Source organism: Natrix helvetica (genome assembly GCF_964273705.1).
Source record: "Natrix helvetica genome assembly, chromosome: 4".
Lineage (NCBI taxonomy): Eukaryota > Metazoa > Chordata > Lepidosauria > Squamata > Natricidae > Natrix > Natrix helvetica.
In genome coordinates this window covers 56,727,203-56,753,074 of record NC_138550.1, presented here as the reverse complement: position 1 = coordinate 56,753,074, position 25,872 = coordinate 56,727,203, and the positions used below count along the sequence as shown (strand labels likewise).

The window sequence follows — 25,872 nt, the reverse complement described above, 5'->3', positions numbered from 1 at the left end:
ATGGCTACTGTACCGGAACGGTGGGCCGTTTGGCCCATCCGCCTGCGTTCCTTATCGCTTTTTGAGGCAAACGGGCCAATTGCACAGCATGCAGCGCCTGCGCAACCTCTGCCAAGTAGCTGAGTGTTGCTGGGTGGTGGCGTGCACATGCATGCGCAGCGCACGTGCCCACCAAGGACACCTGGCCCCGTTGCAGCGTACCAGTTGCGACGGGATCAAGAACCCCCTACTACATTGTATGGCTGTATTATTATTATTATTATCCTTCTCATCTTCTCTACTACCCCCTCTTATTGGTATCATGTTATGATTATTAATACTCTGTTGCTTTGCATCTACATTGAGAGCTTCTGAACTGGAGACAAATTCCTTGTGTATCTTATCACATGTGGCCAAATGAAGCCGTTCCATTCCATCCCATTGTTACAGTGAAACAGAAAGTGCTGTTTTCCTATTTCTTTTCTTTTCTTTGTTTTGTTTATGGGGTTATTTACATTACTCTCCAACTTTCTTGCCTTGTCTTGCATCATGAGGAATTCCTTTTATATTGCCAGAGATGTTGCAGGCTGTTGAATCAAACCAGTGAAAGATAAGGCACTTGAATGTTACCACCTTGTAACTAAGGTTAAATGTCAGAAGCCTTCATTCCATCCAATTCTATAAAAATGTATTTGGGTTTATTTTTGTTTGTTTGTTTTTCCCCTCTCATTTGAAAAAGTGAAGTGAACTGATTACATTTTGACTGATCATGTCTTGGGAACAAACAGTAGTTCAGCTAGCTGGTAGTACCACCTGCCCAGGATGAAGTCTGGATAAAGGCCAAGGATCACCATTTTTAAATGCTGATCTAGTTATGTTATTTTGTGTTCTGTTTTGAATAGTCAGATAAACTTTCAAGGTAACATAGAGAGATAGTTGAGAAAATGACCAAATAGAAAAACAAGTTTGCTGATTTATTTATTTCACATTAATTTTATAACCCAAGATCTTTGATGGGGATGACAGAATAGACCAAAATAATATCTTGCAGATTCTCAGTAGCTTGGTGCCAGCTCCCTAATACAAGAAATCACGATTCAGCAATTATATAATGATAGGAAGAATTACTGACTCTGGCCATTTACTGCTGATTATAATTGTATTCTATAAGGTATATATATGAATGACAATGTAGTATGGAATAGTTGACAGGATACTGTAAAATATTAGTGCCAATATGATAAGCTAACAATAAAGTCAGTACCAACCAAATTTCTCTTATTTAGATATTGTGGTTGCTTTCTTCTACTACCCCCTATCCAATTGTATCTTGAAAAGAAAATCATCATCTTCCTAGCATTATTCCCACAGGTACTCCTTTTCAAAACAGCTGTTGTCTTTATGTTCATCTCCAGGTGACTTCTTAGATGCTGTTCATAATTATTTAGTAGTAAGATCAACTAGTATTTATACAGAATTTGATAAATCAGGGTAACAATAACATGGCAATTCATTAGTATCTCTCCCTCAGAAGCAAATTCTTGAATGCTATTTGTAATGTTTTTGAACAACCACCTGTTGACCCTATTAATAAATGTGTCCACTGTGTAAGAAGAAAAAAGTCCACATGTGCTCTGCACATTTCATCCCAGGCATTATTTGAAACCATTGCAATCACTGAAAATTGCTGACACCACATTCCCCCTAATAATTGTGAAGAAAATAATAAATTTGTTTAGAGCTAATGAGGTTATAGTGCAAACTTGGTATGAAAACTAATTTCAGAATAGTCACAGAAGAGAGAGGAGATTACCTGTGTGGACCTAGTTACCTTGGCAACCATCTCCCATGACTAAGAAAGCCTTAAAGAGCATATTGATAATCTTTAATGATGCTGAGAGAGTGCAGGTTATCAGAGTACAACAGCAGGGGGGATTTCTAAGACACAGGTCTCCCTGGGAAAATAATGTCTGCTTTCATCTGCAAAAAGCCTGTCACTTGTATAATTTTTTTTTTAAAAAAGTGGAGGGCAAAGGAGCAGACTAAGCACATTCTCTGATTTATTAGCTGTGTGTCAATTCCCCTTCAGGATAAAAAGCCTGTAGCTGTTTGTCTTCTGGGAAGTGACAGTGCTAGTACACAGGGAGAGGATAGGAAGGGTTTGAGAAGAGGCAGAAGTCTCAGGCACGTAGCCCTTTTGGTCAAACACTTCCTCACTTATTCAGATAAGATTAAAAACTGGGAGTTTTTTTTTTATAATGAATGGTTTGTTACAGAGTATTGTAGCCCCAGTTGACACCTTTATAGGTTTCATGCAGAAAATATTAGAATTCTGGAATCGCTTGTGAATCATGCAATAGAGGACACTGGCACTGGCTTTCCCACTTTTTTCTGGTGTTCATTAAATGACACAGTTGAAAAACACTTCAGTGTGGCAAGTTCTCTATGCCTTCTCTTAAACCAGACAAAAGAAAATGAAAGTATAAGCACTTCCAATGATCCAGTAGCTATTGCAGACCTGAGCTTTCAAAGAGTTTCATGCAAGGAGTATGCATAAAGGACACTTTGAACTTGTTATATATGTTGTGATTGCTTTGATAGAATTAAACTGCAATTCCCCTTGGAGCAAAATGGTGTGCAACATTTTGAGGACATTAGCTATTAGCAGCAGTAGTAATGGTAGTAGTAGTAATTCTAATGATCCCCAAAGAAATTTTAATGTATTTCTTAGCTATAATTACAATGAATGTCCTAATTCATTGTAATTATAGCTACAGTGAAAACCAAATGTAACCCATATACAATCATTAATCAGGTCCTTTTTGCAGCTTGTGAGCAATTATTTGGCATGAGATTTATGGATTCTCGGGCCTGAATTATCTTTAAATCTTCCTAAATATTCTGCTACCTAAAAGAGATAACATGAAATTATTCATTTATCAATTCCTTGTTAACTTCATAATTCAAAGTTTCTGAATTTTTTTTAAAAAATTGAAGATATTTTTCCATAATAAACCAAAACAAAATACTGATGAATATGGTGATATAAATAGATGCAAGCAGAATTTTAGCAAACTCCTACAAATGGTTAGAATTTGTTCATATCTCATAACAATCTTCCAGTATATATGGCTATAACTATCATGAGAAAAGGATTCATGAGCTAGTCAACCTGAGTTTTATTCTTTTGTTTGGAATGTCTTAGGAGGGGAATATATCAAAAGTTTCTTTAAAATAACTAAGCCCAGTACTAATTCCTAAATGCTGGTGTGTCACCTACCCTTACTTCAGACAGGTTAGAGGTGTGTGTTTGATTGGGTTGTTACATACAGGTGTTACATACTAGACTTCTAGATTCAATAGGGGAACACTGTAACTTTTATATTTACATACAAGCCTGTTCAGACTAATGTTAGGGGTTAGAACTCACAACTTTCTTCTAAGCTGATCACACATTTGGTTCTAGTGGGAATTGAAGAAGTTATGTTTGGGTGGATTTTTCATTTTATGTTACTGATTCATTGATTTTCAAAATTTCTCCATCAGGTATTGAAAATAGAAAATATGGGAAAGGCCATTTTAGCCAACAAATCCAGCCTGGAGCTCAGTGCATAAATACAAATTAAGCTATTTGAAAACAGCAAACATGTACAATGAAGAAGAGTTCTTCACAAATTTTGCTCTCAAAGTGCTACCATGATTAGCAAGTCCTTCAGATTCTTTTTTTGTCCCCATCTGAAAACAGGAACATTTTCTGATGTTTTCCGCACTTCACTCTTCTCCAGGATTCCTCAAAGATGCCCCTTCTTCTTATTCCTCCCAGCTATTCTGTTAAACACCCACGTATTTCTTGCAGGAGAACGCTGCTAAATGCATGTGCTTATGCACACATTTAATGTTAATACTAAAAGCCCTTGTCACCCACAGATGGCTAATGAGGAGTTTAAAGAAATAGTTGAGATAAAGAAACTGCCATAGTTATATATAGATTTATAGACATGTGATAACTTCTTTAACACCTTGTGCATGGGTCGAGGATATACTAAGTTCTACTTTTGTTAAATTTTACTAAGTTAACTTTGGTACCTTAAATTAGTAATCTCTGTTCCCTTCCTAGTTTATTTCACTACGTTAACCTCTACTCTAACCCAGAAGTAAATTTATAATTAACCTAATTGATTGAAAGGAATAATATTCATATGAAATAGCAAAGGGAAAAATAAGCAATAAGTATGGGTCAAAATGAGAACTAATTGTGCTATTTTTTGAAACTAACATTTATTTGGCTTCTCTTTTTTCTTAAAACAGAGGAGCTAAACAGATGTTACCCTTTTGTGGTAAATTGTCTCATGTATCTTCTCTTTTTAACTTAGATACCTTTCCTTCTACAGATGGAACTCCTAAAATAATTTCAGCCTTCAGTGAGAAAGTGGTAAGCCCAGGAGAGGGTGTATCTTTGATGTGCAACGTGAAAGGAACTCCTCTTCCTACCATCACATGGACTTTGGATGAAAATCCCATAATTAAAGATGGGAACCACCGTATTAGTCAGATCATCACCTCTGAGGGGAATGTAGTCAGCTACCTAAACATCTCCAGTACTCAGGTCCGAGATGGCGGAGTATATCGTTGTACTGCCAACAACTCAGCTGGAGTCGTCCTCTACCAGGCTCGAATAAACGTAAGAGGTGCTTGTCAAATCAGCTCCTCCAAAAAAAAAAAAATAAATAAACCTCAATATAGTAAAATAAAAATAAATGCATGTATGAATTTTGCTATATCTAGAATGCTAAGAATTTTTTTCCAATGCTATCTCTATTTTTCCCATAAAGGAATCATGGTATAAGACTATAATGCTAAGGACAGCTTCTTCAGAGTAAGCATCACTGAGAGGGCTTACTTCTGAGTAAATGTGTGTCAGATTGCACTGACAGCCCATTATACAAAATAAGAACTGCACATACTGTGAATGTATGTTGTACACACTATTCAATTCAGCTGTTTTTAATTTACTATAGAATTTGTTTTGCTTGCATGACTTTTTTCCCCTTTAAGACTTTAACATTAATTGTAAGTATCCAGGTTAAGAATATTGCAGTTTATATCTGTAATTCAGTCCTCATCCTGCCAGATGTATCAGAGCATACCTCTTCACTTAGAATACACACACCCATTGAGCTGCTGACTGAGGGTGATATAAATTTTCAACTGAAACCTCTGGAATACAACAGGTTAGAAACAGTTGTATATAACTATTCACCCTAATTTTAGAATTGTCAGGCCACTGTTTCTATTTGTCTTGTCTTATCCGGCATTAACTGAAATTACACTAGCTTTTACTTTGTAATTCAACACAGATTTTAATCATAAAGATTTAGTGATCCAAATGTGTAGTTTAATTAATTCATTAATTAATATGGCTGTTGTAGGAGTAGAATAATTGAAAAGTGCAAAACAAGTAGGAAGAGCCCCTTATGTTGCTCTGTGAAGTTAAAAGAGTGGAGGGAACTATAGTAAGCTGCAGTTTTCAGAATCTAAAAGAATTATATATTTAAAAGAAAACAATATTTTCTTAACTAATTATACCTCTACATTATTTTCAAGAGCTTGCTTTTATCTTTACAGGACCAGCCAGCATTCGGCCAATGAAAAATATTACAGCAATAGCAGGGCGGGATACCTTCATTCACTGTCGTGTCATTGGTTACCCTTATTACTCAATCAAGTGGTATAAGAATTCTAATCTGCTCCCTTTTAATCATCGTCAAGTAGCATTTGAAAATAATGGAACACTGAAGCTCTCAGATGTGCAGAAGGAGGTGGATGAGGGGGAATACACATGCAATGTTCTGGTTCAGCCCCAACTGTCCACCAGCCAGAGCGTACACGTGACAGTGAAAGGTAAAACATGCATGTGATTTAAAGCTGCTTGTAAAAGCACCCATCATAGATTATGGTCTGGCTTACATGTATTTGAATATATTTCTCTCTGAACCGCCCCATAATTGTCTGTCAAAAATAAACGCAATGGAGATGTTAAATGTAACTTGGCATTTCCAGTTTGCATGTCATCTCCAGCATGAATTTCCAGTCATGAGAGCTTTGAAAAGTACATAAAAACTACTGTTGTCACGTCAGACAGATAACTTCAGTGGGGCAAGTCTTACTCTCAGAGGGTCTTAGGACCTCGTTGGTTGATTATAGAAATTCTGACCTCAAAAATAATTGCTAAAACTTGCATTCATACTACGTTGTGAACAATATTGAGAAGCCACCTATGATTTATACCTGATTTTTAATCAACTTTTTCTAGACAGTGCCCTTCATACTTATTGATCACTAAATGTCCTAGCTGAAATCTTGACTCAGAAAAGTTAACACGTTGCTGTTAGTTATTGTACACAGAACTCCCCTATTCAACAATTAGCTTAATAGGGCAGAAACCCCTCATCCCCAGCTCAGCTAGATTAGAATTTTTATTGCAGGCAAAAACAAAGAAACAAACCAACAAAAAAAGATAGAAGCCTTAACACAGAGTAGAGAGCTCAAAGTGTTGCTTTTTCCCTTTCTAAGGTAAGTTTCTTGCCAGTTTGTTTAAAGGTCTTGGACAGATGAGACATGTTTATACAAAAGTCTTGTCTAACCTGAGAATTTATGGTTCCTCCATTCCCAGCTTCAGCTCTTACACCAGCACTTTATTGGTAAAGATTTGACAATTAATAATTATTTGTTATGGCTTCCCCTAATGCATGCTAGGTGTCGCACAGATGAAAAATTTTCTTCTGATAATCTTTATAGCCATGCTTTTTTGACCAACATATTTGCTCTATTTTGTTCCAGTGCCACCTTTCATCCAGCCCTTTGAATTTCCAAGGTTCTCTATTGGCCAGCGAGTCTTCATTCCATGCGTTGTGGTCTCAGGGGACTTGCCTATTACAATCACCTGGCAGAAGGACGGTAGGCCAATCCCAGCCAGTCTTGGGGTGACGATTGACAACATTGACTTCACCAGCTCCTTAAGGATTTCTAATCTTTCCCTTATGCACAATGGAAACTATACCTGTATAGCCAGAAATGACGCAGCAGCTGTGGAGCACCAAAGCCAATTAATTGTTAGAGGTAAATATAATGGTGGCAATAGTATCATCAATAATATTATCAAACATCAGTTGTGATGGAACTAAAGGCTACTGGAGTGTACAATAATTGCTCTTTTGTCTTCTCACACATACCATAATAATTGCACATTTCTTTTGTCTGAACATGTTACAAGTGAGTGCAATCAATGGTCAGGAAATGTCTGTTCTTACACTTGGAAACTGCAACTTTTAATATACAGAAAATCTTTAGAGTGAATTGAAAGAATTTGAAATATGGTTAATTATTTTATAGCATTTTAGCTTTGAGCCTGTCCATTTTAAATAACAAATTATGCTAATTGATAAGCAAGCTGTATAATTCTGCTACAATAAAGGATTATTACTGTCTTGCCTTATGTTTTGGAAATATCAGTTGCTCAGCTACTAAGAAGGTGTCTCCTATCACTGTGATGCTAAGGTGATGTTTCTCAACTGGCAGCCTGTGAGTCAAATCCAGGTGCGTCCAGACAGAGGCTCCTAGCACTACCAGTCAGTAGGTATTATCCTGCTCTTCTGTCTTTTTCATAGCTAATAATTTATTTTAAACAAATCCACAAAAAATGCAGTTGCTGTTACACACATTTGTACATATTTTCATAAGCAACATCGCTATCTGTAATACATGTTTTTCTGTGCAATTTTTCATATGAATGTTTTATTTAAATTCAACTTAGTCTAAATTTGTACAAAACTTTCTCAAATATACAATACATGGACTGTTATGTAAATGTCATGAATATATTCTGATGATTATGAAGCTTCTAACTGAGGATAATAGCCATAGAATACATTCATTGTTGCTCTCTCTATTGCAGCAGAATTTGCTTAGCAATTTACAACATTTCTAGATAAAAAAAATTAAAATCCACAATGGAAATGAATTGACAGAAGTCTGGACTGTAGATGTCCTTGACTTATAAACATTCATTTAGCAATTGCCTGAAGTTGTAATAGGGCTGAAAAACGTTACTTATGACTGGTTTTCACACTTACGACCATAGCAACATCACCACAGTCACCGGACTGAAATTCAGGCACTTGGCAACGGGCGTGTATTTACAACAATTGCAGTGTCCCAAGGTCATGTGATCACTATTGTGACCTTCACAGCCAGCTTCCAACAAGCAAAATCAATGTGGAAGCCAGATTCACTTAACAACGGCAGCAAAAGTGAATGTAAAATTGGGTTTGGTCTGATGATGACTCACTGATGATTATATTGCTTAGAGCAGTGATGGCAAACCTTTTTTGGCTCGCGTGCCACAAGGGGGGGAGCGCAGGGGGGTCGAGTGTGGGCGTGCCGCACCCTTAGTGCAACGCGCGACCCCCCCGTGCGCATGCGCGGACAACGCGCGACCCCCCCCCATTTTTACATGCTTTTTTCGCCCTCCCCAGGCTCCAGGGGCTTTATAGGAGCCTGGGGAGGGCGAAAAGAGCCTCCCCCGACCCCTCCGAGGCCCTCCGGAGGCTTCAGGGACCGTCCGGAGGCTTCCCTGAAGCCTTCGGAGCGCTTAAAACCACCCTCCAAACAAACCGGAAGTGACTTCCGGGTTGCTCAGAGGGTCGTTTTAAGCGCTCCGAAGGCATCAGGGAAGCCTCGGACGGTCCCTGAAGCCTTCGGAACGCTTAAAACCACCCTCCGAGCAAACCGGAAGTGACTTCCGGGTTGCTCGGGGGGTGGTTTTAAGTGCTCTGAAGGCATCAGGGAAGCCTCGGACGGTCCCTGAAGCCTTCGGAATGCTTAAAACCACCCTCCGAGCAAACCGCAAGTGACTTCCGGGTTGCTCGGAGGGTCGTTTTAAGCGCTCCGAAGGCATCAGGGAAGCCTCGGATGGTCCCTGAAGCCTTCGGAACGCTTAAAACCACCCTCCGAGCAAACCGCAAATGACTTCCGGGTTGCTCGGAGGGTCGTTTTAAGTGCTCCGAAGGCATCAGGGAAACCTCGGACGGTCCCTGAAGCCTTCGGAGCGCTTAAAACCACCCTCCGAGCAACCCGGAAGTGACTTCCGGGTTGCTCGGAGGGTCGTTTTAAGTGCTCCGAAGGCATCAGGGAAGCCTCGGACGGTCCCTGAAGCCTCCGGGGGGGGAGGCTCTTTTCGCCCTCCCCAGGCTCCTATAAAGCCTCTGGAGCCTGGGGAAGGCGAAAAATAGCTTTTAAAAAGGTGAACTCAGGTGGCCAGCGCGCGCATGCGCGCTGGCCAGCTGACAGGGCAGCGCCTCGCGTGCCCTGACAAATGGCTCCACGTGCCACTTGTGTCACGCGTGCCATAGGTTCGCCATCACTGGCTTAGAGACTGATTTTTTTATTTCAATTGTGGTCATAAGTCGAGGACTACCCATTCAAATAACTCTTAAACCTTTTGAACTAAATTTCAAATAAATCTTACTATGAAGGTCTTAAAAACATTTATTTTAATATAGGATGTGAAATAATTAGGGAATATTTTAAGTTTTGTAAAAATGAGAATGTTTGAAAAATAATTAAGATAAAAAATAGGTTTTAACTACCATACAAATATAGCATTATAAAATCATAAGATGCCAAAAATATTTTTGTCTTTTTTATGAGAAATATGTATTTAAAGAAAATATCTTTTTAAAAAATTGTTTCTGTATTATATTTGTTTATTTATTTATGCAACTGGAAAAAAAGCATAGATAATGATGGGAGTAATAAATAGTGTCAGATTTATCTTAGGCTATCACTGTTTATTGGGAAGTAACTAAGCAATCTGTTGTCATGGGATTACTATATACCATAGATTGCTGGAGCTAATAAATTAATACAATGTTTAGTATATTTATTTTACATATATAAATGAAATATCTTAAATAAGGCTATCCCTATGTTTACTTTTAAAACATGGATAATGGAAATAAGCTTTTCCTATTATACCTCTTGGATATTTTACATTACCTGATAATTAAATGTCCAGTGAAAAGTATTCCAGAGTATAGGAGTTAAATTGGGAGTTAGATTTTCCCAAAGCAGGATGCCTTTTATGCTAACAGACAAACAACAAAATCAAAAATTGGTGAGAAAATTAGAACAAAGAAGTAGCACTGCAATGAGTATAAGGCAGGGCAAATGCTCTTACATTGATAAAGGCAAACATTTCTTACAATGAGGTATCTGCAACAGTAATTGTTATCCAGCCATGGTGCATCAAATAGCTTCTGTTGAGTCTGAACTAGATAGCCTGACAAAGAGTTCTGAAGGTTCTTATAAAGGTAAGGAAAAGATGTCATGTAAAAAGTAAGTTGGCCATTAATCTTGAGGATGTTAAACAGTTAAAAGAGCAGTACTGAAATAAACTTGTGAAATATTCAGTTTCATTTATTTATCATTAGAACCAAATCCCCAAAATTCAGTAAAAGGGGAAAGGAAGAACAGAACAAAATTATTCAAACAAAATAGAAGAAGCAGACTAATCCATATTCATGAAGCATAAACTTCGTATATTTAAAAATAAGAGAGGTTTCTGATACAGTGGGAGTGAAATACTACAATCCATTAAAATTGACTTAGTAGAGGTAAAGGAAAAGAATGGATTAAGTTTACTAATGTCTACTCCATCCTGCATTCAAAGGCCTACACAAAAATGTGTACATTTATGAAAGACAAGGTTAACCAAAGTGATTTTAATAGTAGTTACATTTTGAGAAATAATTTATGTAATAGCTTTTTTTAAAAAAAATGTTGTTAAAAACAAGTTTTATCAGGTAGATTGTTCTCATGATATCACCTCTGTGTCATCTCCAGCCTTTAACTTAGACTGCCAGGAGTTATATTTCGTTATTCTGGTTTGAAAGTGAAATTTTCCTGCTTCTCCTTACACAAATATTGCCAGAAAGACAACCTACAATGACTCAATGGCAGAGCTGGCAATAACACAATCAAGGGCAAGGATCTGCTCAAGTTCCCATTGGCCATCCCAATGAATTTATGATAGCACAGCCTTCCCCATCCCATTTTGACATGGGATATGAATTAAAAGACCTCAATGGCAAATAGCAACAGCTCTGGAAGGCCAGCAATTCTGTGTCAAAGGGCCTTTGCTCCCAAAACAGTTCTGATAGGTCAATGAGTCATAGGGAGGGGTATGAGATGAAGGAAATGAGCATTGTTGATCTGGGTGTAAGATTTGCCCAGAATGTTTTTTATATTTATGCCGTCACCGTCTCCTTTCCTTGTTAAAAATCCAAAATAGTCAAGTGGTCTTTTAAAGTACTCTGATCCCAAATTATAGGCATTTTTTTAAAGTAGAAGCAAAGAACAATAGTTGAACTAGGCAGTAGGCTGCAGATAAACCATGAAACTTGTAAGAGTTTGCTTGTTACATGGCTGAAAAACTTTTCTGTGAAAATAAAATATACTGGAATGATGTTTCATGGGGAAAAAAATACATCCATTCCAAAAAGGAAGAAATGGCAGAGGTATTCCTTTTGTCCCAGAGAGTATCCTTCAAGTTTAATAGGGATCTACTGTGCTTCAAATTCAAAGCTGGAGAAGCGCCTTTGAGCAGATAAGATGTTGCACATGTTGACATCTCTTTAAAGAAACTGGGTAGTATAGTGACTGCATGGTCCTAAGAAAATATACAAGTATCTAAGAGGCAATCTACAAGTATAAAATGCTTGTTAGAGAAGAAGACATGGAAAACAAGCCCATGCCTCCTTCCATATCCCTGAAGCTCAGCCAGACTTTTTCCTTCAGTCATGTGGCCACCACAAGTTGAGCTTAAGATATCCTGGCTCTTTCTTTCTTTCTTTCTTTCTTTCTTTCTTTCTTTCTTTCTTTCTTTCTTTCTTTCTTTCTTTCTTTCTTTGTCAACAACTAAAAGGAAACAAGTATGAAAACACATGAAAAAATGGCACAAATAAATGGATATAAATAAGCAAAACACAGCCATAAAAACATAAAAAGAGTACATATAACTGGGACAGTAGCACAGGGATGGTAGGTATGCTGGTGCGCTTATGCATGCCCCCTTAGGGACCTCTTAAGAAATGTGTAAGGTCCACGGTAGACAGCTTAAGGTAAAAGGTATGAGGGTTAGAGGAACTAACAACAAGATCTGATTCTCCATGTCATCTTTGGCAGCATTGAAGAAGTATTCCAATTGCTGCCTTTGGAAACCCAGTGCTCTATTTTTTTCTTGGTGGTGTCTCATTTTAATATAAACCAGATCCAACTCTGCTGAGTTTTTTGAGATCAGCCAAATTTCTTATAGCTTGGTGCACATGACAATTTATAGCAAAGAGTTTTCTTAAACCAGCAAAAGTGACTTCTCACTTATGCTAACATTTTATAAAACTTGTTTTGAATAATTGAATTTATTTTATTAATTTAGATTTACAGCACCCCAATACACGGTACTAGTATTTTAACAATAAAAAACAAACATTCTAAATTGCATCATTTACTTTACATTCATTTTAATGTTTCCGGTGAAACCCCACAGAAAATGAGAACACCAAAACCTTTCTGTCCAAGAGAATGCTAAATTTGAACATGTAATCAAAAATACTAATGGTTGCTTTATAAAAAGGCTGTCTTGGTCCATTAATTTATTACACTTGTGCAACAATTCCATTGCAAAAATAAAATATCTTCCTCATGTTCACCCAAAATTGTTTCCCTAATTTCAATGGAGACAGAAAATCAGTTCAGCAAGAACCTACCATATTCTCCCTTTTCAGGATATTATTTTTTTTCTCTTTTTAAAGAATCAATCTCTATGTACAAAAACATTTGAAAATTGTTTTCTGCATTTATACACAAGGCTATCATAAGCCTTTATAGTTTATTAGTCACTATATGGGTATTTAAGGATACTGTAAATTCAACTATTTATAATTTACAATTCTGTTGAGGCAGTAACTTGTTTTTTTTTAACAACTCAACTATAACAATGTCCTACACCATGTTATGCTCTGAAGAATTAAATGCCTCAGTATAACATTAAGTTGTATGTTCTTGCTATATCTATGGTAACTAACTAAAGAAAGTTGGAGAGCCAGAGGTCTGCAAACAGGTGGCTGCATTCTTCGATTTAAAAAAAGCAATTGTACAAAAGGTTTATTAGGAAACCACAGAAAATTATAATAAACACATTGATTTCCTCCCTTGCTATAACAGAGATCTCTGGACCTATCAGGTGTGGGCATATTATTTAATATGGACATTAATGCATTCCACTGAGTATTGCAGTTCTTACTATCAGGCTTTTTATTGTCAAATATGTTTATAATATCATTTGCCAAACAATGTTTTGATTGAGGATCAATATAAATTATTAAGAAAAAAACATGATTAAGTAGTCTAATAAAGTTAAAGTGATAACCTAATTATATCCTACTTCCTTTGTTTTCTTTTAGTTCCCCCCAGATTTGTGGTTCAGCCAGTTGATCAAGATGGAATTTATGGAAAAGCTGTGATCCTCAACTGCTCTGCAGAAGGCTATCCTGTTCCTACCATTGTCTGGAAATACTCCAAAGGTATTTCTCTAACAATACTCATTATGGTGTAATTCAAATAATTATTGTGCATTTATTATTCAATGTTCATTTTGTTAGTATTGCAACTGTGACAGATTCTAGGGAGGCTGGAAAAGTAATGGAGGCAGGATAAACATAATCAAAAGGTAGAAGAGGAGTTTGTTAGCAGCTTATTTTGTAAATGGAAGCTACCCTAGTAGCAAGAAAACTAAGAAGAAGCATTTCAAGTCATTCAAAGAGACTCACTATAGATGAGAGTTGAAAATTTTTCTTGGAGTTTCCAAGATACCCCAATGTTAAATGGTAATGTTAAAAATGCCTTATTCAAAATTCTGTTTAGTCTTTTTCTTAATCTTGCCTAGGGGCTTGACAATGCCTATTATTTCTCTTCATTACCATTTAATAAAATAATGTAGTCAAATAAAATAAGGGAGATGATATGAATTCTTGTTACAGGTAGCCTTTGGGTTACAACCATTAAAAATTATACCGGCAGTGAATGAATAATGCTTATGAAGGATCCTTGTAGTTCTGGCTGTTGCAGCATCCTGTTGGTCATGTGATCACAATCCAGGTGCTTGATGTCGAGTTATGACTGACACTGCAGTTACTTATGGCTATGTGATTTCAATTTCCAGTTGCAATTTCCCTATCAGTTTCCTACAACGTCAATGGGAAAATCATCATGAAGTCAGAAGTTGCAGGCATATAGTTCCTTGCTTAACCACCCACATGGTCTTTGTTTAAGGAGGGCAACTGATCACTTGCCATTGCAAGTGATGCAGTCAGGTGACATTGTACTTTACAACTACATTGCTTAATGATGGCAATTCCAGCCCCAATTGCTATTGTAAGCCAAGGGTTATCTATAGTGTAAATATCCTGAAGATGATCACAAATTCAAATATTGTACGGATGCTAGTGAGCAGTCCCATTTCATTTACAAATGTACATAACCACCATAAAAAGTTTAACCCTTCTTTCAGTGTTCCTCACTTTTGCTGACCTTGAAGTACAGAAAACTATCAGTAATAGGGAGAGTGTTTTGCATATCAACCAGTTACTTGACTCATGAGCTATCACTATCCATACCTCCATATTATCTAGTTCAGCGATGGCAAACCTTTTTTGGCTCACGTGCCACAAGTGGGGGGAGCGCAGGGGGCTCGTGTGCAGGCGTGCCGCACCCATAATGCAATGTGCGACCCCCCCAGTGTGCATGCGCACACAAAAGGCACTCCCCCCCATTTTTACATGCTTTTTTCGCCCTCCCCAGGCTCCAGAGGCTTATAGGATCCTGGGGAGGGCAAAAAGAGCCTCCCCCTCCCCCCCCGGAGGCCCTCCGGAGGCTTCAGGGATCATCCGGAGGCTTCCCTGAAGCTTTCGGAATGCTTAAAACGACCCACCGTGCAAACCGGAAGTCACTTCCGGTTTGCTCAGAGGGTCGTTTTGAGCACTCCGAAGGCTTCAGGGACTGTCCGGAGGGACCGTCCGGAGGCCGCTGAAGCCTTCGGAACGCTTACAACGACCCTCCGAGCAAACCGGAAGTGACTTCCGGTTTGCACGGAGGGTCGTTTTAAGCATTCCGAAGGCTTCAGGGAAGCCTCCGGACGATCCCTGAAGCCTCCGGAGGGCCTCTGGGGGGGGCGGGGGAGGCTTTTTTTGCCCTCCCCAGGCTCCTATAAAGCCTCTGGAGCCTGGGGAGGGCGAAAAATGCCTTTTAAAAATGGTGAACTCAGCTGGCCAGCGCACGCATGCACGCTGGCCAGCTGACAGGGCAGCGCCTCACGTGCCCTGACAAATAGCTCTGCGTGCCACCTGTGGCACGCGTGCCATAGGTTCGCCATCACTGATCTAGTTCATGTATTTGCTAAAACACACAAAGGTTTTCCAACTGCCAAATTACCATCCCGCCTTGCATCTAATAGTATTTTGTGGTGTGAAAAATAGAATGATAGAATGTCTGTTTTTTCAAGTAGGCAACCTTCTAATCTTGGTTGCAATTTGCAATGCCTATCAAATGGAGGAGATACTTTTAAAATTATGGCGCAATTAGGCTTCAAAAGGAGAATCTGAGCCTTTATGTGTGAAAGTGCCCAGAAGCAATAGCCAGCTTGAGTCCTGGAATAGGTGAGGCAAAAGTCCTGTGAGAAGTGAGGCAAAAATCCTGTGAATGGGTTAGTAGGGGAATGTGCAGGGTGGAAAGTAGACTACTCACAAGCTTACCAAATTCACTACAGTTTAGAGAAAACACTGCTGGTTTTAAATAAACTAGAGCACAGCAGAATAAACAGCTTCTCAAACCAGCCAATATTGTGAGATCAGTTCCAGATCCAGTCCCAAAGTGGCTGAAAGTACTTGGTCTCCCATGCCAAGTGGCAGGATTCTTGTGGAACTCTGGTTGTTTAAACAAATGGGATGGTATATAACGTGTTTGCTGGGACACTTTGCTGCTTCTTTTTATTAATTTTATATTTTTAAACATAAGTTAGTCAAAATCATTCTGGAGTCAAGATATTCTAAAAAAAATCATAATCATCTACGTTTAAGCATATGCTAAGAATGCACTTGGAATAACATACGGACATAACTCCAGCAGTCCTAAAACCTCTCTTAAGGTTTCTATCCAAATTGTTATGCAGCAAAAGTGGGGCAATATTAAATATTTAGGGAAAAGGTCATACTAATTGACAATTTATGTTTATTTTAGTACTAGCCACCTCTTTCTCTTGGCCCCACTCATGTTGGGGATTGGACCCCTGATGCAGCACTGAAAAATGTCGTGTATCTTTTAATTTGAAAAAGATTATGGACCTCTAAATTAAGTAGAGTAGCATAATACCGTATCATATCTGCTAAGTTCTTGTTTGACAAACAGAAATTATTCCAGAGTGCTTTGATTATAAATTTGGTGCCATACTACAATGGGGACAAGGCAAAATCTTTTGTTGTCTTTTCAAAGCTAAAACTTGGGGTACACTTTTGTTCCATAGTAAATTAATTACCAGGCTATTACCATTAAAGCTGTACCTCATTTGCACTCCCAGTTGATGAGCATAATATTTGCACAGGTAGTACTCAACTTATGAACAAGATTGAGCCCAGAATTACAGTTATAAGTTGTGCCAAATCACAATGTGACTATGCCCAATTTTACAACCTTTTCTGCAGCAATCATTAAATGAATCATCATGATTGTTAAGCAAATCCATTGTCCACAATGGGCATTTTTTGCAAGAAACTGAAAGTAAATACTTGTTTCTGGGAAAAACCATAAATTGTGGTCACATTACCAATGGGATACAGAAATGCAGACCAATTGCCCAGTGCCCAAACAGCAATCACATGAACATGGGAGTTGGCAGCTGTTGGAACTTTGAATCCAGGTGACTATGGAGATTCTTCGTTGTCCAGGTTGTCCCAAAGGTGCTTTTTCAAGAGGCAACTGGACTTCCTTGTTTTTCCTTTGAAGAAGTTTCACTTCTCATCCAAGAAGTTTCTTAAGCACTGACTGGATGGTGGGGTATGGAAGGATTTATACTCCTTGCAGATAGATATTTGCATTATTTTACAGAGACATTGAGGCCACTTGGAGGTTTATCTGTGTCCTCATGGTCACCTAAGTAGAGTAAATGGGTGTGGAGCCTTCTTGGAACTGCTTGGATTATGTTATAGACTGGAGATAGATGATGTCATATTCCTCCCCCTCTGTTGAGAGAGGGCTGTTCAATTTTGACATTGATGGTCTCTTTGACCCCTCTTTCAAACCAAGGGTCCTCCTCTCTGTCTGAAATGTGGACTTTGCTGTCTTCAAAAGAGTGGCCTTTGTCTTTTAAATGCAGATGGACTGCTTAATGTTGTTCTGATTGGTTTGTTCTCTTATGTTGTGCATGCATTTATGAACTGGTTGTTTTGTTTCTCCAATGTACAGATGTGCACATGTCTATTGCATTGTAGTGCATATACCACATTGCTCATTTTGCGTCTGGTGTTTTATCCTTGGGGTGGACAAGTCAGAGCTGAAAAAGCTTCTTGGATGAGAAGTGAAACATCTTTGAATCCAGGTCAAAAGTAGCTCTAGAGAGGTAACTTTGTCCAGTTGCTAAGTGACCCTTCATGAGTCAAGGACAAGATGAATATCTCTTCCTATATTATGGACCTGGTGGCGCAATGGTTAGCATACAGTATTGCAGGCTAACTCTCCCCATAGCCTGAAGTTCTAGCCTGATCTCAAGGTTGACTCACCCTTCCGAGGTGGTAAAATGAGGTCCTAGATTATTGGGGGCAATATGCTGTCATTGTGAACCACCCAGAGAGTACTGTAAAACACTATAAGATGGTATAGAAGTCTGAGTGCTATTGCAATTCCTAGGTTTAAGATTGTAATTTTATTTATTGAGTTATTATGCATAATAGAAGAAATCTTTTCTGTTTGTAAGCAAAATTATGTCTAATACTTGATTATTTCTAACTGGATATTCCAATTAAGTGAAAATTCCAGTCTTGCACATTAATTGCACATTGTGCAAGACTGGAATTTCCACATTGTGCAATTAATCCTCAATAATATCAGCAAAAAGCAAATATGCATACAAATATCCCACCCTTTGTAATATATCATGCTAAAATACTTCCTGCTCGTAACAAAAGGGATAAAATAAATTGATCAAGTTATTAGTTTTTGCAGGGTACATTTATTTGGGCTTATGATGGTACTGGAGACCAGAATTACTAAGTGAAGAGGTTGTAAAGTTCAATGCCATATGGCTACATCGCTTAGAGATGTCAATTCTGTCAGAGTCAATTGCTATTATTAAGGGAGATGCTTACATGATGGTGACTATTTACTTTCTGCCAGTTTTCCCATTGACTTTGTTTTGGGGAAGCTGGAAAGCAATAAGAGAAATCTTGATCACAAGACCACGAGGACACTGCAACAATGGCAACTATGAAAACCTATCATGCACCATTTATTCAATGCTATTGTAACTTTGAGGACTAAGTGTATTTAAATATCATGACACTTGCACGCACTTTTTGAATATTTTAGCAGTTACTAAATTTACAACTGTGGCTGTTAATTTAAGTAATTTTTAGAAGTGTGTCCCTGTCTACCTTCCCTATCAATTATTACTGCAAGAGATTTTAAGAAAAACGTTTGCCTATTTCATATGTATGTACTGTATGTGCTTGCATGTGTGTATATATACTTAAAAGGACTTCTACGTCGCTTCAATTTTGTTCCTGTAACAATCAAATCAGTTACTTCTTTCAGGCATCTTGTCTCCTGATTTATTTTGTTTATTATCCCAATAGGTGCTGGAGTTCCCCAGTTCCAACCAATTGCCTTGAATGGGCGTATCCAGCTTCTGACAAATGGCTCCTTGTTGATCAAGCATGTTCTGGAAGAAGATAGTGGATACTACCTCTGCAAGGTCAGCAATGATGTGGGGGCTGACGTCAGCAAGTCCATGTACCTCACTGTTAAAAGTAAGAAATTCTTCCTGATAGTAATGACTATTGAGTTGCAAAAGGATACCTTTCAACTCCTGATTTGAAAAAAATATATTTTGCATTCATTCTAAGGCACACTTGCACATTCGTCTTGCTGCAGCTGAATCACTTGGTTAGAATTTAGTTGAGGAAGTGTAAGTAGGCAAAGGGAAGGGTTGACGTCTGTGAAACATTTCTGTAAGATCAACGAGCTTCTTCAACATTATCTTTTTGGAGTACAGAGAGGCATCTTGATGTTGCTAATATATGTTAAACCTGGACAGAGCTTAAATAAAGATCACGAGAAAGGGCTTCAGAATGCCTTCACAGGAGGTGCTTACATTTCAGTTGACTTTCATACTTTATTGTAATGACAGCTATACTGTCCATATTCTGCAAGTCAGAATCATGAGGTTTTATTTATGTTGCTTTGGAAAGTGGTGATTCTTAGCTCCAAACATACATTCTTAATTGTGCATTTGCTAGGTCATTCAAGTAAACAACTAGATTTCTGAATGGTGAAATGATAGTAGAATTTCCAAGATTTTGCTTTCTTTTCGATTTGTATTTAAGCCTACAGTCCTAAATGATGTTCTTAAACAAAGAAGAAAGTATTTTGGACCAAAACCAGAAGAGAATTTTAAAGTTCAGGTGTGGTTACAACAGGGACTACCTAAATCAGGGCTGTCAAACTCGCAGCCCATGGGACAGATGCGTCACACGCTGGCCACGCCTGGTTTAGCAAAGGGGAAAAAAGTCCAGATATGTCCCATGATGACATATGTTTGACACCCCTGACCTAAATAATGATTTCTTTGCTTAGGAAGTGGGGAAGGGGGACCAAATGAGGACAATTGAATAATCTTCAAATGTCCCAGAATGAATATTGGACATTTTAAATCAAAAGCTGCCCTTTTGGTAATGAATCCACAGTGAATTTTTGCAAATGAAGAATCTGTACAATCAATTTTTCCTGAGGTCTGAAGAAATGAAAAATGTAACATTCAATCTGCCAGTTATGATTTACATTCTATCTATCTATCTATCTATCTATCTATCTATCTATCTATCTATCTATCTATCTATCTATCTATCTATCTATCTATCTATCTCTATCTCTCATGTGTGTGCATGTGTACACACACACCAAATCAGCTTGGTGCAGAGAAAGTTGTACAGCTAATAACCAAAGCAATGAAAGAACACGGACTAAAAAAGCTTTTGCTATTGTTCTTTTAGTTTGGCTATTATTTGAAAAGGGCTCTTATAATCCCTTTAAATTCACATTATTAGAAAAGAAGGAAAGACAGTGGTTAGACTTTGTATTGTATTCATTGATAAATAAAAAGAGTTTAATTTATATGCCAGAATCATCATCCCCAAGTACATTCTTCCCTAAAGTAATAGAACTTAATATCTTGCCAGATGTTTGGGCTACATATTCTGTAAGTTCAACTACCACATTTAGCATAATGGAAATTGCAATCTGAAACATCTGAAAAAGTGCCAATTGACTTATTTTGTGCTATAAAATAGAAGCCCCCCCCCCCCCCCAGTTAAGCTTGAACTGACCAATGTAATACCCAGGCAGTAGATAAGTTACTGTACTTTGTACAATTTGGATGATGCTGATTTTTCCAAAGCAATTGTTAAAGGCAGTTCTGAATAGATAAATGCCATATTCATTTTTATTATTTTATTTAGATTTAGGAGCTATCCAAATACATTTTGAGCAGCACACCCATTCTTTCTGTTCCCATTGTACATTTGTATGACAGTTACAGTTTATAGTAGTTGAATGCCAGAACATATTTTATCTATGTGGTGTTTGATATATACTAATAAGCAATTATGTGAGATAGCTGAAATATTTTATTCACATTTGTGCCTTTTTGCGGTGTTTCTTATTCCCTTTTACCTTCATTCTTATCAGCTGATACTATTGCAGTATTTTTCAACCTTGGCAAGTTCAAGATGTGTGATCTTCAACTCCCAGAATTCTGCAGCCAGTACCTAGGAGTTGAAGTCTACACATCTTATACTTGCTAAGGTTGAAAAACACTGTACTATTGCCTTATCTACTCCAGTCCTGTGGTATAGACATGCTAGAAGAAGCAAGCTTCAAGCTTCATTCCAGTGTAATGCATCCTGCTAGGCTAATTAATCCAATATAATATGCTTATCTAGTCTGCAGAGTCTCTTTCTAGTAGACTTTCCATATGCTCAGAATGAGGCAGGGGAGGAAGTGTGCTATAGGCATCATTTTCTGTTTGGTGAGCTTAGCAATAAACACAGAGCTTAAACTTGCAAGCCTCACCCATCCCCAACCTACACTGTTTCCTTCCTAATTAGAAGCTTTCAGCACAAAATTTTACCTGTGATAGAGCAACATAAAAGCTAATGTGGATGAAGAAGTACAATTTAGCTCATAAGAAACTTGAAATAAATTATAATAGCTTGAAAAAAATGGCTTGTATTTGAAACCAACATATCTGCAAAAGCTATTTCCCTTGTTTGGTTGAAGAGCTTATACATGGGGGCACTTATTTTCAGGGAATAAGCTTCCCTGCCTTCCAATGTTTAAATTAAGCACATCTGAAAGTAATCTGGATTGTTTTCACTATTTTAAAATTCATTTTGGATAGAACAACAAGACCTGAGCAGGGCTAGCTAAGTCAAGTGTTGTGAAAAAGTGACCCAAAGATTTTTTGCAGTCACGGGTGAGTTTCTAAGAAACAAGTGTACTAAATTATCAATAAAGTTTCCTGACAGGGAAATAAAAATTGAGCAGTCTCAGTGGAATCACTGTGCTTGCCTTTTGTGCTTCTGCCTGTCATTTGATTTTATGATTTGAGACTGTTACGGAGAACGTACTAGAAAAAGAAGGCAAAAATAGATGCTCACAAGCATGGGAAGTTCAGTAGGGAAAGGTGGGATGCAAGATTTAAAAGCTAATACAGATACTCAGTTTTTGAAACAAATTTTCCTTATTAGAGGATAGCTCACAGATGACGTAAATGTTGCTGCATAATGAGGGGTTTATCTCATTTCACTGTTGAAAACTTACTCTATCTGGAAGAGCATAAGGTAAGCATATCATCTTGCATAAGCATAAGCCATAATTTAAAACTAGAAATCCTATATTGATATAATCATAATAAAGTCTGTAAAATTAAAATAAGCAAGTACAATTAAGCAATCAAATTACTTTTTATGTAGAATCTATGCTTGGCAAACCATCAGCAACCAATTAACAAACAGCAGGTATACTGTAAGTCTGATAAAATAGCTTTATCATCTTTTTTTTTAAAAAAACTAACATGCTACGATCCCAATCAGCTGGAGTTTTCTCTATAAAGTGTATGCAGGGCCGGATTTTCCTATAGGCTAACTAGGCTTCAGCCTAGGGCCTCAAGATCAAGAGGGGCCTTTTATTTTTATTTATTATCCGTGCCACATTTTTTATAAAGGTTAGTACCAATTACAACATGTTTCATTTAATATATTGATATATATCACAGTAATGATGTATTTTATTATCTCTCATGTAATTTACAAACTTAAAAATGGGAGGTGAAAGGGCCCCATAAGTGGAATAGCCTAGGGCCTCTTTTCATCTAAATCCGGCCCTGAGTGTATGGTATATAGTACTGAATGAACATAATATGTGTAGAAACCAAGTTTGAATGTAGCTTTATGACTAACTGAATGCAGAATTTGTTTTATCTAGCTTCCTTTTCAAACATCCAGTCACATTTTTTTAACTGCAAGTCAATCTTAGTTCCTATTTAGTGCCATAATCTGAAAGACATTAGCCCCCCACTAGTGTGTACGGATTCTTCAAACTTTATCACCAAAATGAATGACAAAAACACCTACAGATATTCTGTCCAAAACTTTTCCATAGGCCATCTGAAAGAAGCTTCCACAAAACATTGAGAAGTTCTGCCCAATTCCACTCTTTATTATAACTCTGTCCTGAACTGGAAAAAAATGTCTAATTGTTCATTAATATATATTTTTGGAGGCATATGCAGGTTAAGATATCAATAGGAAGGTTTGATTTCTGTCCAGTGGAAATTAAAAACAGCAATTTTATAAAAATTACCTTGTGGTAATCAAATTCATGCAGGCACATAATAGCAAATAAGTAGTTTTGTAATGTGCATGTTGAGAAAAGCTACAGAGAAATTTATGCTAAACCTTGAAAACATGAAAAATTCCCCTCGACACAAGCATTTGCTCTTGTTAGTCTAACAAGGTTTTTTGGTTTTTGTCCTAATGAGGTCCTCCCACTGTAAGAGATAAACAAGCTCCAAGTGTTGTTTTCTGCCTCTTCAGACTATCTGCACAGCTTTGATTTAAGGACTTGCACTTTAATCACCCATCATGTGTCATTACCCCGACAGGTGGCAGCAGCCGCAAGATACAAGCTCCAATAAATTGCATCGAAAATCACTGAAGCAATCTTTTGTTGATTTTCTTTTACAGCTATTCAGTGGTAGATCAGCTGTCATAACAACACAGTGCCCATGGCAGTAGGGTGAAATTAAATGTGAAGTATGTTCAAGGTAGCGAGTATAAAAATGGAATATCCTTTATTTTCACCCTGTTGATTCGAATGCATTTTTTAAATTCTTGTAAGTAATGTGAAATCTGTGGCAATTGATTGAAATCAGTGCGGTATTTTTGTGGCATAATTGTCACATGTGCCCTTGCACAACTATGCTCTACTATATAAATACCTTGCTATCAGTAATATTTTCTTTAAAAAAGAATTTTGCTCATTTTAAAAACAAAATGCATTTTATAATTGGGTTTTTGAGCAAAAGGAAGCAGTTTGCAAATCATCTTTGTTTCCCCCTTCTTCCTCCTTAATTATCCCTCTATTACAGATACTGTATTTGTAATGTTATATTGCATAAAGTGCATAAAGGGCAAATTCTCGCTGCAGAAAATGCACACAAAAATATAAAATACTTGTTATTAAAGTAGTTACTTTTCTAATGATGAATCAAATTAGACATTTTCAAAACATAACTGGCAACTTGAATGCCAAATGTCCAAATTTTGTTCATGTCATCAAAACAGTCAGTTATGAATTCCTTCGTTCAGCACCAGTGTAACTTTGAATAGCTCTAAATCAATGGGTGTAACCTGAGGACTACCTGTAATTGTACTGAAGAAAGACCCAGACTGGTTTCACACTTCATGTTAAATTCATAATGTTTGTTTAGTTTTGACTGGAGGTGATGTGTACACCAACACATTATGGTTTATAAGCCCTGTTTCAGGTTGGGTATAAACTACATTAGGAAGTAGTGAATAGGCAGAGAATTCCACCACCTTTCCTTTTTGTGAATATCAGTCTATGTTTATTTATCTCTAGCATAAAATCCATTTCTGCATGAAGGACAGTTCTATTTCCTTGATACAGTGTCAGATTATCCATCCTCCTTCCCTTTTAGCTACAGAGAAAAATAGTTCATCTTTTTAAAACAAAGGTAGAAATTAAAAATTAAGGCTAAAACATAAACTGGCGTATTGCACATCTTTTCACCAACTTCAGAATTAACTGATTAGAAGCCTCAGAGACTGGAAGGGAGTGCAGAAATTAAGACAGTCTATTTCAAGAAAAGCAGTTGTCTTTGAAAAGAAACATTTTAAAAACTGTTCAGCTAAAAGTTCTGTTGAAGGTTATTTTTAAATTGACTGTGGGATTTAAATTTATTGTTACTGTAAATTACCTCCAACCATAAAAAAAACCCATCATTGTGTGTTTTTGTCCCATTTGAAACCTGGCTAGTTCAGTATTGCTTCTAACCAAAATAAGATTTACATAGTCTCACAAATGAAGGTAAATATATGTGTCCCAGGATAACATAGCAAGATCCAATCTGGGTCAGTCACTGGGAGCAGAGGTTTAATTTTCTAAGCTTTTGACTCATGTTGGAGCCCATCCCTAGGAAACTTCTCTCTATCAGAATGTGTGATTTTATGTATCTATGTATTCTATGCGTAGTATTTATGTGGTGCCTGGTTGCGTATGGCCACTGACATAGAGTTTCTTGTGCTATATTACCTATGACGTGATTCAGAAGTACACCATTCTTTACAAAGATTGCATATTTGCAAAATTACTGCGAGATTTATATCATTCTGAAAAGGAAAGAATGAGAGTGAAAATGTAGTTTGACTAGCACAACTCCATGCATTGGGGATTATGCAGAGGCAAATACTGGCAGCCAGAGGGCATAGTCTGACATAACAACCGACAAGGAGAAAGCTGCAACACGGTCTATTTTAACTCTGAAGGGCTACTTTCCATAAAAAAGTAGGTAGGACCTGGAAGAAGTAGAAGTATAGAGGAACTAAGACATAAGATGCTTACAGCCTCAGGCAATGTCTATTTAAAGGATAATGGGTTTGCTTCACTTTCTGAAGGTCATTTGAATGGAAAGTATTTAAAGTGAAAAGAGATCTTCAGTCCAAAGCCACCTGGCTGAGTGTACCTTCAATCTTTGGGAAGGACTATAGCAGTGATGGCAAACCTTTTAGGCACCGAGTGCCCAAACTGGAAGGTACACATGCATGTGCATGCATGCACAAGCCAGAGCGCCGGAAACCGGACCATGAGCTGGCCGGTGCACATACGTGTGTTAGAAACTTGACAACCAGCTGGCTGAGCTGGGGGGATGGCGCACATGCCCACAGAGAGGGCTCTGTGTGCCACCTCTGGCACATGTGCCATAGGTTCGCC

General features: G+C 37.6%; 1 protein-coding gene across 1 annotated transcript in view; it reads left to right on the top strand.

Annotated features, from left to right (window-relative positions):
• The window catches only part of DSCAM (DS cell adhesion molecule), a 379,550-nt gene that overhangs the window by 229,751 nt on the left and 123,927 nt on the right, over window positions 1-25,872 (top strand). Inside the window, exons 7-11 of the mRNA XM_081950395.1 lie at window positions 4,371-4,667; window positions 5,605-5,880; window positions 6,820-7,098; window positions 13,500-13,619; window positions 18,936-19,109. Of these exons, the coding sequence (XP_081806521.1) occupies window positions 4,371-4,667; window positions 5,605-5,880; window positions 6,820-7,098; window positions 13,500-13,619; window positions 18,936-19,109 (1,146 nt within the window). The remainder of the gene's footprint in view (window positions 1-4,370; window positions 4,668-5,604; window positions 5,881-6,819; window positions 7,099-13,499; window positions 13,620-18,935; window positions 19,110-25,872) is intronic.